Consider the following 13,207-nt stretch of genomic DNA (forward strand, 5'->3'; position numbering starts at 1 on the left):
GTTTTGTGAAATGTTGTTGTGTTTTGTGATTTGTTAATTTGTGTTGTAAAATGTTGTGTTTTGCACTTCAGGGCCACCGTAGCACTTGATACATGACTTTACCACCAGCTAAAATAGCCTTAAAAGACAACATTGTAACGTACAGAGAACCTTGTTGCTGTAACAAAGTAAATGCTTCAGCAGATTTAAGCAAAATGAAAGTGAGTCTAGGTACAAACCTTCAGAATGTACAGTCTGTTGCTGCAGATGTGAGCAGCTGGGAACATGATGAACACTGGAACCTGCTGTCAGCGGCATCCATGTTTTTGTAATTACGAAATGTCTCCATCAATTGGTGAATTATGAAAATCAGTTACTAAATTTTGTTGAGTTTATGACTTTGGTTTGACAACTTGATGGACAAGATAAAGGTATTTTTTGCAGCTGCAGTGAGGCTGACCAGCCTGCCGGTAAAGAAGCTTCCCAACAACACAGAAACAACTAGAACAGTGAGCTGCAGGCTGGAGAGCATCTGGTTTAAATAAATCCCCTTATGAGGATGTACAATGTACGGAGGCCCTCTGGGGTCATATGGTAGAAAAAAAAACTTGATGTGTAAATCCGTGCGAACGGATTTGTAAACTGTGCGAACGGAAACGGCTTACAAATCCGTTCGCACGGATTTACACATCGAGTTTTTTTTTCTACCATGTGACCCCAGAGGGGCTCCGCCTCCGTAACAATGAAATTATTACAGTTTGTAAAGTTTTACTGCAGAAACGATTTCTTGTGTGTGTGTGTGTGTGTGTGTGTGTGTGTGTATAAGTATTTAACTTATTCCTGTCTCCCTGTAGTGAAATGTTTCCTGCAGCGTCAGTAGATCTGTCCAGTCAGGTTTGGGTTCCGTTTATTTGTAAAGACAAATGATGAAAACTGAAAGAAGAGAATAGAGAAGAATAAACTGTGTGGGAGAAAAACAGAAACGTCTCAAATTAAAGACAAAGTGAGAAAAAACAATCCTGATGACCAACAGAGATTCAGATGAACTGAACAACAGAAACCAGAACCTCAACAAGACAACATGCCGAAATAACAAGAAAGAGAAATCTAAATTGTGTTGAAGTCTCTCCAGTTCGGCTGAGTCTGTAGAAACAGAGATAAAGAACTAAACCCCGAGCCTCCTCCTCGCTCTGAACACGTCTGGGAAAATGTGGATTATCAGCAGCTGAGTCCGGGCAGAGAGGAAGGACAACACGCGTGTTCCCGGCCGGGATTACGCTGACGCGGGTTAATAATTGGTGAACGTCTCGGGTATAAAAGAGGAGCGGAGGCTGCAGAGGACCAAGCTGAAAACATGGCCTTCCTCTGGATCCTGTCCTGCCTCGCCTTCGCCGGCGCCGCCTACGGTGAGCTGCTCACACATCAGGAAGGGTTTTACATTCAGATGTGTGCCTGTTCATGTCCTTCACATTACGACCTTACAGTTATTTGTGTGTGGTGTTCTTCTGGGATGGTTCTGAAATCAGAGATAAATAGAAACTTTATTAATCCCACAAGGAGGAATTGGAGTATTGAGAAAGATTTAAAAAATTAAAAGACAGTAAAGATATGAAAATATAATACAAAAAAATATGAAGAGGCAATACACCTGACTAACTTTGAATTTACATTTCCCAGAGATATACACAGGTTTGCACGACAGATAACAGATCAGGATATTATAAAACATTTAATTTGTATGTAAATGACATTTGGAGTGAGATGCAAGATGTCCACGAAGCAAACTTACAAATGAATTGAAAAATAAAGAATCAATGATGAAGCTGTAGATCTATCCATATATTATACATTATATATTATATATTATATATAATATAGTAACAGTTATTTAAGTTGCTGTATGATCCTTTATATTCTGACTGCTGCTGTGTTTTGTCAGCCGGTCTAACTGTCTGCCTTCAGATTGTAGTAATGTTTTCTGCATGTATCAGTCCAGCAGGACTGACTGCTGCTAGCTGTGTAATAAGCAGTGTGTGTGTGTGTGTGTGTGTGTGTGTGTGTGTGTGTCAGGCTGCGGCTCCCCAGCCATCCCTCCGGTCATCACTGGTTACTCCCGCATCGTGAACGGTGAGGAGGCGGTGCCTCACTCCTGGCCCTGGCAGGTCTCCCTGCAGGTAAACACACCGCAGCACACACACTTCCTGCTGATTAAACACACACATCAGTTCACATCAAATGCTGATTTAAAATTATTGGATTACATACTTCTGTCACAAGGTGGCAGCAGTTCATTTGATTAGAAATCAACAAAATCGACTGTGCAGTAATCTGATTGGATGTGAAACGTCACTTTGAAAGAGGCTGAACTCAGTAGATGTTAACAGCATCCTGCTGCAGGTCAGGTCCTGGTCCTGGTTTCCCTGCAGGACACACACACACACACATACACACACACACACACACACACACACACACACACACACACACACACACACACACACTTCATCCACAACTATAAAGAGAACACACACACAGCCATTGACATGCACCCAAACAACTGTTGCATGAAAAATATGTAGTTATACTTTAATTCCAAAAACACTTAATATGCATTTAGAAAAAATAATTGCTTGCTGTAATTCATTACTCTAAGGAGTAGGAGGAATGTAAGGCCTGAATAAAATCAGATGAACTTTATTGATTCCTGAGGAGAAACTGAACCAAACCTCCTTGAGCTTGAATCAGTCCAGGAGGTTTAAAGAGTGAGCGCTGCTGCAGACCACAGTAAACCTTCACTGCTCGTAGTTCTATCTGGATTTCTTTCTGTCTCATTCACCGTTCTGTGTTTTGATCCCAGGATTACACCGGTTTCCACTTCTGCGGCGGCTCTCTGGTCAGTGAGAACTGGGTTGTGACGGCTGCTCACTGCAACGTCAAGTAAGTCGAGGCAACGAGCAGAAGAAGCCTGCTGCTCCGGGGCAATAGCAAATTTAAATATCGATCGGAAATGTCAAAATCAAAACGTATTGTAAACGTATTCCAATGAGCCAGTTTATTTGTCTACAGTTACGGTTTAATGTCAAATCATCTACATTTTAAATAAAAGATGAATTTAAAGGAGTCATGAGAATAAATGGAAAGGGAAAGGATGAAGTCAGAATATTTTCTTTTATTTGTTGCTTTGACAAATAGCTGTGGAGGGGAAAACACTGAACTGTATTGAGCTGAACTGACTGAGCTGATATGAAATTAATCAAACTGAATACGATTGAACTGAACAGAATAGGACAGAGTAGAGTAGAATATCACTGAATTGAAGTGAATCAGATTGAACTGAACTGCTGTCTGCTGTCTGGTGCAGGACGTCCCACCGTGTGATCCTGGGTGAACACGACCGCTCCTCCAGCGCTGAGGACATCCAGGTCATGAAGGTTGGCAAGGTAAACTCTGTCTGTCCCGGATAGAATATAGAATATATTTATATCTGTTCCACCAGCTGACCCTCCCGCTTCCCCCCGAAGGTGTTCAAGCACCCCCGCTACAACGGCTACACCATCAACAACGACATCCTGCTGATCAAGCTGGCCAGCCCCGCCAAGACGGGCGTGCGTGTTTCCCCGGTGTGTGTGGCCGAGACCGGAGACAACTTCCCCGGCGGCATGAAGTGCGTGACCTCCGGCTGGGGCCTGACCCGCCACAACGGTGAGGGAGGCTAACACACACTCTGAAGACCAGCTGCATCTACACACACATTCACACTGTGAGCCTGACCGCCACAACACACACTCTGAAGACCAGCTGCATCTACACACACATTCACACTGTGAGCCTGACCGCCACAACACACACTCTGAAGACCAGCTGCATCTACACACACATTCACACTGTGAGCCTGACCGCCACAACACACACTCTGAAACAGTGGAGTTAAACCATGGAGGCTGAGAGTCTGCAGGTTTTCCTTCCAACCAAACTACAGCAGCTGATTTCACTGATTAGCAGCTTCAAGCAGAGAGGAGGAACTCGGAAGGCTGGAAGGAAAACCTGCAGACTCTCGTCCCTCCGTGGATCAGGTCGGACACCGCTGGACTGAAAACTCTGGGCTTCATCTGGGTTTTTCTAAAGTCCTAAACAAACCGGATCAGTCTTAAGTCCTGTTCACATGGGACTGGTATTATGTAGAGACTTCATGTAATTCATGAATTCCCTCCCAACCTCTGTGCTTCATGAAACACATTCACACAGGATAATGATTAGCTTGGTTCAGTCGTCTGATTTAAATCTTGTATGTTGCAGCTCCTGACACCCCCGCCCTGCTGCAGCAGGCTGCCCTCCCCCTGCTGACCAATGAGCAGTGCCGTCGCTTCTGGGGCAACAAGATCAGCGACCTGATGATCTGCGCCGGAGCCTCCGGAGCCTCCTCCTGCATGGTGGGTGACAGTGGCGGACGGCGGCCATTTTGATGTCAAGTCCCTTTCAACGCCGCACAGTCAGACCGGGAGAATATGCTTCAGTACAGATAGAAAAAGAAAATGTTCTGACGTTTACAACATCAACTTCAGTTCAACAGAGCAGAGTACATATGTACAGTGGAGAGACAATGCAAAGTGCAACACTGTCATACATACATCCAGAGTCATGATTCGTTTACTGAGCTTTTTATTTGTTTTAGGTTTAGTTCAGTTTAGTTATTTGCACAAATAAAGTAGTTGAAAAGGAGAGGAAAAGAAATACAAACTGTGCAGGTGACACAGAGGAACCTTGATGGGCTTGAACAGTGAAAGCATCTCACCCCAAGGAAAAAAAACACAAATTAGACAAAAACCAGGTGAAAATACACATGCAAAGATAAAAGTTTCAGACCTGCTGCATATGTTTCCTCACAGCAGCATCACATGCATTAGAGCCAGAGGTGCAGCAGCTCAGTTCTCCTGCAGCTTTATCAGCATCACTGCTTGATGTTTTGGTGCGACTGGTTTTCCTCCTGCTGTGTTTCAGGGCGACTCTGGCGGCCCCCTGGTCTGCCAGAAGGCCGGAGCCTGGACCCTGGTCGGTATCGTGTCCTGGGGCAGCGGAACCTGCACTCCCACAATGCCCGGCGTGTACGCCCGCGTCACCGAGCTGCGCGCCTGGATGGACCAGACCATCGCCGCCAACTAAATCCACCTTCATACTGTTTTCAGTTTCATCCAGACAATCAATAAAATGAAAGTCTAGCTACAAGCTGGTTGTGGTCTGTTTTGTTGAGTTAATTTCCTGTGTGCAGCAGAGGAGTGTACATGAAGTTTATATGAAGTGTCTATGAAGCTGCAGCAGGGGAGAGTTGCACTACTGGCAGACCCAACATGCCCTAATGCAAATATGATGCCAGTAATAGGAAAAATTTGTGTTTTTGCTATTATCGGTTGTAATTTTCTACATAATTTGGAAATGATTCTTTTTTAAAAATCATACCATTAACATTATCAGATTTTGATCAACAGCTCCTTAATTCCCCTTTCACACCAGAGGAGGTTCCTGCAGTTGTTAAATCTACACAACAACAGGAACCAGGACCAGACAGGAACCAGGACCAGACAGACTCCCTGGAGAATTGATTGAATAATAGTCAGACAGCCTCTCTGCTGCTGTCACTGGATACAGAGAAAGCGTTTGACAGAATTGAGTTGACTTTTCTGTTCTCTGTTTTATCAAAATTTAAGTTTGTTTTTATAAACCTATTTATAAAACCTATTTATAGTAATCCCAAGGCTACGGTTTCAATCAATAGTATTCGCTCCGCTCTGCTATCTTTGGGCAGATGAACAAGACAAGGATGCCCACTCTATAGCCTATAGAGTGGGCACATAAAATATCACTTTATGCAGATGACATTCTTTTATATGTTGAGTCTGAAAATGCAATGGGTAAGGCATAGGCATTGTGTATATAAAAATGCTGTAGCCTTCTTTATTGTTCCAATATGGAAGGAAAATATCTATAGAGTTGAATGCTGTAATCACTGTAATGACTAGCTGAAGTCTTCATCCTCTTGGTTTTGCATCTGGGATTCTTCTGTTGTTTCCAGATTTAAACCTGTCCTGTACAACAAGGCCAACAGCACTGCATCACAATAGTAGCCTAAGATCTGGCATATCACTGTGAATAAAATCTAATTTTACACTTTGGTTTTGCACAAGGTTTAATCACAAACCCCTCTGATGTGTGTATGTTCATCATGTTCAAATGTGAGGTTAAAAAATGAGATCCCATTTTGAAATTCATGTAGGCCTACTGTTGATTTTCCATGTTTTACTTTTGTTTAAGTACATGGTACTTATTTAGTCTGATCTTCAGACTGAACGTCCATCTGGTTCCACTCCATTATTCAGCTGAGATTTCCTCCTCGTTAGCCGTTTTCTGTGTGGGGGGGTCGATTTTCCCCGAACCGATCACTAGTGAGCGCCGTATCTGAACCGATCACTAGTGACTGACGTATCTGAACCGATCACTAGTGAGCGACGTATCTGAACCGATCACTAGTGAGCGACGTATCTGAACCGATCACTAGAGACCGACGTATCTGAACCGATCACTAGTGACCGACGTATCTGAACCGATCACTAGTGAGCGACGTATCTGAACCGATCACTAGTGACAGACGTATCCGAACCGATCACTAGTGACAGACGTATCTGAACCGATCACTAGTGACCGACGTATCTGAACCGATCACTAGTGACCGACGTATCTGAACCGATCACTAGTGACCGACGTATCTTGATCTTATTAAACGAAGCTTCAGAAACCCTTGCCAGAGTTCAACTAAAACTGAAGTAGGTTTTATATTAAATGGATATTATATTAAACATTGCTTTTCTTAAATCCATACACTGGATATTGTACATAAAATGTGAGTGTTTATTTCTGCAAGTGCCTTTTCACAAGTTGTTGAACTTTAAATAACTGTTTGAATTTGAACCACAGTTTGTTGGCAACAGGTTTGAACCGAACACCAGGCCTGGTATCTGTCAGTATGAAAAATGAGGAACTGAAATAATCAGTCAGCTAGCCTAGTGTACTTCCTTTACCATGTGGTAAAGGTGTGGAGTACAAGGGCTTAACTTTGGTTTGAACACTGGGAGGGGTTGAGATGCATCGACCCTGACAACACCGACCCTATAGGGGGGTCGGGGGCTTGGTCCTTCCAGGAGATGTTCTTGAATGAACAGCTGTGAAATGATCATTTCTGGTGAATTTTAGGGGGAAAATACTTAAGACTACTTGGGCAAGAATCTGCACAAGCTCCAGTCTGAAATGTACATCCATCTCCATCTCCATTGACAACAACACTGTGTTACCATCTCAGACTGCCAAGAACCTCGGGGTGATCCTGGACCAGCAGCTGTCCTGCTCTGCCTACATTGCAGCGACGACCCGCTCCTGCAGGTTCTCCCTCTACAACATCCGCAAAATTCACCCGTTCCTTACGAGGGAAGCGTCTCTGCTCCTGGTCCAGGCTCTTGTCATCTCCCGCCTGGACTCCTGCAACGTTCTTCTGGCCGGGCGACCCTCTGCCATCAGACCTTTACAGCCAATCAGAACGCTGCAGCCCGTCTGGTGTTCAACCAACCAAAACTCTCTCACGTCACTCCCCTCTTCCGGTCGCTTCACTGGCTTCCCATCTCCGCACGCATCAAATTCAAGACCTGGTCCTCTCCTACAGAGCAGAACACCAGACTGCCTCCCTGTCTGCAGTCTCTGGTCAGGTTCCAAACCCCGCCTCGTTCCCTCCGCTCCTCCGCCCTCGCAGGTCGCCTCGTTCCCTCCGCTCCTCCCCCCTCGCAGGTCGCCTCGTTCCCTCGGCTCCTCCCCCCTCGCAGGTCGCCTCGCCCCTCCATTGCTACAGGACTCAGAAGTCGCTCATCCCGGTCGACCCTTCTCCTCCCTGGCGCCACAACGGTGGAACGAGCTCCGCCCCTCCATCTGTCAGAACGGCCGAATCACTGCTGGAATCACTATAGCCTAGTTCAGTGCCACCACTAACCGGAACGCGCATGATGGATATTAGCAGGACAACGTAATGGGTTGATTGTTTGACATTAGCTTTCTCTCCACATCATGACATTTTTATTTCCTTGGTGTGACTGTGACTGTTTGATCCTAAGCACCACGATTGCAGAATGCCATGGCAGGAGGAAACACTGTCACTGACATGCCTGTTAGCTAGCTAGCTAGTAAAGGCAGTGTATATGGAAAGCTAGCTAACTTAGTAGATATATTCATGTCTGGACCAAACAACATACTGTATCTGTCACTCAGGTGTGGACAGTGCTGTCCTGTGTGTGCCTGACAGGCTCAGCTTGGTAGCAAGTGGGAAGGACTGACAGACAGGTTGGGGGTTGATACGGGAAAGCCCTTAACTGTGTGCTTAATACAGTCCCTTCTAGGAGTATCTATTTTTACTGCCTTATTATATATGCACATGTACCCTAGAAGTCTCAGCTGTCCTGCTCAAATCCTCTTTCAGTATTAAGGAAGAATACACACCTCTCCTCCATTCAGTCTAGGCAATTGGTCATGTTTGTGAATACTTAAGTGTAACTGATAAAAACTTCCTTTTTCTTCTAACTTCCCTTTTCTTCTCACTTCTACTTGGCAGCAGGTTTTTTTTTAGGGTGTACAGTTAGAAATAGAGGAGTTTGTCTGAAAGGAGCGACTGGCTCAGCTGAGGGTGAACAGAGACATGGAAGCTGTGATCGGACTGTTGATGATGCTGCCTGGAGTCTCTCATGGTGAGCTGTTTCACTATTTGCCGCATAAATATATTCATGATTGTATATTGTGTGAATAAGCTGTTTTGTGTTGAACCAGTAATCCATACTGATGAATGAATATAAATGTGACCAGGCCCAGTATGAATAGGAGATTGTCCTGTACCACCTAAGGCCTAATGCTCAAGGAACCAACCAAATACTCGGGCCTTACCACAATGTTCGATTTCCAAGGTTACAGACAGAGCGGGAGACACACATTGAGTTCACACAAAATGTTTATTTGATTTCCTGTAAGCAAAGAGAAAAATGCGCAAAGAAACCAGAAGGAAAAGTCCAAACAATAATCTCTTTATTACAAATAATAAATATGGATAAAATGTTGACTGTAGCCTGATACAGATTGTAGTCAGCGGCCCCAAGTGTGCCTTTAATAGTTTTTTGAATGACAATTTGTTTTGTGTGTGAGTTATGTGAGGAGGAAGTGAGTTCCAAGACATTATTGAACGGTAAGTAACTGAGCGTTTGAGGAGGTTTGTTCTTGGGGTTGGAGGTATCAAGTGACCTGAGCTGGCATTCCTGGTGTAATGGTTATGTCTGTTGCTTGTGTTTAGTACTTGGTTAAAGAAATATTCAGGTGTCTGATTAAATACTACATTTCTGAAGAACATGAGGAGGCTATAGTGGAGTTTAATTTCAACTGAGAACCAGGACAGGCGAGTGTGCATATATGCTATATTTGTGCGTGTTGAGCAATGGAGTGCCAATCTGGCAGCTCGATTTTGAACTAGTTGTAGTTTATTTATTATTATTTATTATTTATGTCTTTTTCAGCTGCCACTGACCATATAACTGGACAGTATTGCAGGTGACAAAAGACCAAGGACTGTATTACTTGACAGATAATAGAGGATGTTAAATAAGTGGAGCACTTTCTAATCATTGCTATGCCTCTTCCCATTTTGGTCACAATGCCGTCAATGTGATCAGACCACGACAATAGTCCATCCAACATTACACCCAGTAGTTTTGTCTTTTTGACCTGTTCTATTGCCATCCCTGACATCGATAGATGCAGCTGTGGGTCACCAATAAGCATACTTCTTGAGCCAAAAACCATACTTTTAGTTTTGGAAATGTTCAGGGCTAGCTTGTTATTTTTCACCCAATTAGACACTCTCTCTAGATCTGGATTCAAGATGGTTACTAGTTCATTTTTCGTTGAAGCAGCGCTATACAGTGTCGTGTCATCTGCATACATTACCATGTTAGAATTCTCAATCGCTAGAGGCAGATCATTTGTGAAAATAGAGAAAAGTAAGGGGCCCAAGCAGCTTCCTTGTGGAACTCCACATGCTCGGTGTGAGACAGAAGGAACGGTGACTGACCTCATCACCACTGGGCTGCAGCACAAACCACACAGGAATCACCAAGGGAAAAGACAACCTAGAATCTGCATCAGTTGTGTTGCAGGAACAAGGTGAGGTACAAAAGAAGACAGACACACCTGTCTTTATAAAGGGGAGTGGGCTGCTCATCGAAAGTGAAAGTGATATTTGAGATCCTTTAAGGTTCAATAGATTTTTACCATTAAACTTGGTGTAGGAATTCAGGGATGAATTCCACAGAACTATGTATTGATATACAGTATTACAAGTACAGCCCACTGCACATTAATGTATTAAATTATACTTTCAGGACTGGACATCTTGACCTTTCACAGTTTCTATCTTTGATTAAGTATAGAAGATCAATACTACGAGGATTAACTCAATCACAAAATGTATTACAATGAAAATAGTCATGAATAATCAAATACTGTTGAGCAGTATAGATATATAGTAATATAGAGAATCGGTTTCAAGAACATATTAATGTCTCCGCATGACCAGGAGTAAAAAATGTAGCATTGGAACTTCGAAGGCGAGACAGCAGGACGCTGCTTCTGGTTCTTCTCCCACAGCTGTTCCTCTCTTGCTTCCTCTTCTGTCCATGTTAGAGCTGGCTTACATCCAAACCACAACACGTCTTCCCTGTCCCAACTATGGATATGAGGAATCAATGCTCAGCAAAATCTCAAGTGTATTCTCATTGTATTAAAAATAAAACAATGCCAGTTCAATACATCTTCAATAACAACAACAACAACAACAACAACAACAACAACAACTGTATTCTTCCACCAAGCAACATAGTTTTTGAACAGTAGCTAAACAACTGGTACTGGTAGGCGTACTGATTTACAGTTAGCACATGAATATTTAAATGAACTGATGAAGGTGCAGTGATTGACACAGGACTTTGTCTCGTGCTTCAGCCTGGGGACCGGTGCTGTCAGAACAGGACAACATCAGTCTTTGCACCTATTTAATTAAATTAGAACCAGAGATCTGTGTGCTGCAGAGCCTTTGTTGATATCCAGAGACTTTCACCATTTAAATGAACAGTCTCAGTGTTTGTGTGGCTGTGTTTCCCAAGAAGAACCTCCTGTCTGCATACTGTGGTCTGACACAGTCAGCTACAGCAAACCTATTACTCACAATATACCCCTATACACTGTTTCATATTCAATACGCAAATATTTTCCCACACCTCAAATCTTGGATATGCATATTGATTGTGATATTTACTTTTTTTGTCTTATTTTTCTGTATTTCTAGGTGTGGAAACCTACTGTGATGGCAGACAGAATGGAGCTCAATGTTTCGGAGCTCTGGGAGGAACTGTGGTTCTCCAACTGATCACTCAGGAAATGCGTACATACCAATGGTTAAAGAACGAAAGACTCATAGTTCTCTATGTGAGAAATAATATGGTTCTGGTTAATGAGTTAAAAAACAGATCCTCCTTTACTCCCAGTAATGGAACTTTTAGGATAAGTAACATCAGCTGGACTGACAATGCTGAATATTCCCTTTACATCTTTGGTCTAAATGGAAAGCTAATGGCAATACGAAAACTACAACTGTCCATTCAAGGTAAATAATTACTCTTATGAACCGTTGGAGAAATTGGTAATAATGATAGGCCACATATTCCAGTATCTCATAGCCACTTGTTAGTTTGCAGCACAAAGTAGAGGACATGCTGTCTCTGTTTGGGTTTATGGGAATACTCAATGTCAGTAATTTAACTGAATAATATGATGTGTGATTAATATAATTTATAATACAGTGTATGTAATATAATTTTAATTAGACATAAATTAGTAAAAACTAATTCTGTAATATTAAACTAGTTGACATAAATTGCACACCTGAAAATAGAAATATTGTACATGAATATAGTTGTACATCAGTGCTGTCGTTTAAAAAACATATATCTCCAAATTTGGTGATTTTCATGTTTTCGCCTTGATTGAAGGATTATATACATTTTCCAACCTCTTGGGTTTTATGAAACCATTTCAAAACCCACTGGATGAACCCCAAAAAAAAGTTCCAAAGTTGACAATTTGGGTTAGGTTAAAACTAGGTTTTCACACAACAGTGATGACACACTGACTTCCACCACATGACTCTAATTGCATTGTAAAAGCTGACAGATTCTGGAAAAGTCAAAACTGATCTGAGTCTTTCCCCCTCAGCCCCTGTGTCCTCCCCCCTGCTGGCCTCTGAGTGTCTGTCCCAGGAGGAGATGAGGGTGTCCTGCTCCTGTGAGGGGGACAGTCCTCAGTACAGCTGGACTCTGAACGGACACGCGCCGATGGACGCCGAGCTCGTCTCCGGTGATAATGAGACGAACAGCATCACTCTGAAACCAGGCCTGTCGGGACAGCTCGTCTGCTCGGTCAAGAATCACATCAGCAGCGCCACTGCAAGCAAGAACATATCAGCCTGTGAAGGTGAGCCAGAACGTGAGTATGAAAATGTGTGACGCTGATGAACATGACACTGATTATGATAACACTGCAGACTCACCATGGGTACTCAGTCTGCATGCACATGCCTACCGTGTTCTCATATTCATTGAATGCACCTTATCCAATGGGACGTACGTATCGCAGTGGGTGCTTGCAGCCACAAATACCCTGTGTATTAAACCAGCAACAACGAATCCAACAACAACAGCCACAAGCACAATCCAAGAAACTGAGGCATCCACCATGGGTAAGCAGACTGGCATCATAGTGTCCTTTAGACCCTCCAATCAAACCGTGGCTCTCCCCAGCACAGACCCATGGTACATTAGTAAGATGGTTCATTTTGCTGCAGTGGTTTCATTAACGTCATTTCCATTTTGTATTTGTCCTTACATCTCCTTGAGACCACATTTCATTAACAGGTTAACTTAACACCTGATCTCTTGTCATTTGAACAGAGCACATCCCGGCCATAGCTCGTTTACTGTCAGCAACGGTATTTCTCTTAGTGTCTGTGGTGGGAATCTGCTGTGTTCGGATGAAAATGAAAAACTCAACAGCTCAAGGTCCAAAACAACTTTTTTCATCATCATTACATTTAGAGTGCTATAAG

The 13,207-nt window shown here is 43.2% G+C and overlaps 2 protein-coding genes across 2 annotated transcripts in view; both read left to right on the plus strand.

The window, feature by feature from the left end:
* The first annotated feature begins 1,087 nt into the window (after positions 1-1,087).
* On the plus strand, positions 1,088-5,191 carry LOC139929113 (chymotrypsin A-like). The gene is made up of 7 exons (XM_071921888.2): positions 1,088-1,385; positions 2,050-2,153; positions 2,837-2,916; positions 3,341-3,419; positions 3,501-3,681; positions 4,276-4,409; positions 4,978-5,191. The coding sequence occupies exons 1-7, from the start codon at positions 1,334-1,336 to the stop codon at positions 5,137-5,139; spliced, it is 792 nt and encodes a 263-aa protein (XP_071777989.2). The 5' UTR covers positions 1,088-1,333; the 3' UTR covers positions 5,140-5,191.
* A 6,242-nt stretch (positions 5,192-11,433) lies between these two features.
* Positions 11,434-13,207, plus strand: part of LOC139933341 (uncharacterized) — a 41,017-nt gene continuing 39,243 nt past the window's right edge. The window contains exons 1-2 of the mRNA XM_078283344.1: positions 11,434-11,710; positions 12,319-12,576. Of these exons, the coding sequence (XP_078139470.1) occupies positions 11,485-11,710; positions 12,319-12,576 (484 nt within the window). The 5' untranslated portion in view covers positions 11,434-11,484. The remainder of the gene's footprint in view (positions 11,711-12,318; positions 12,577-13,207) is intronic.

Source organism: Centroberyx gerrardi, chromosome 1, assembly GCF_048128805.1.
Source record: "Centroberyx gerrardi isolate f3 chromosome 1, fCenGer3.hap1.cur.20231027, whole genome shotgun sequence".
NCBI classification, from domain to species: domain Eukaryota; kingdom Metazoa; phylum Chordata; class Actinopteri; order Beryciformes; family Berycidae; genus Centroberyx; species Centroberyx gerrardi.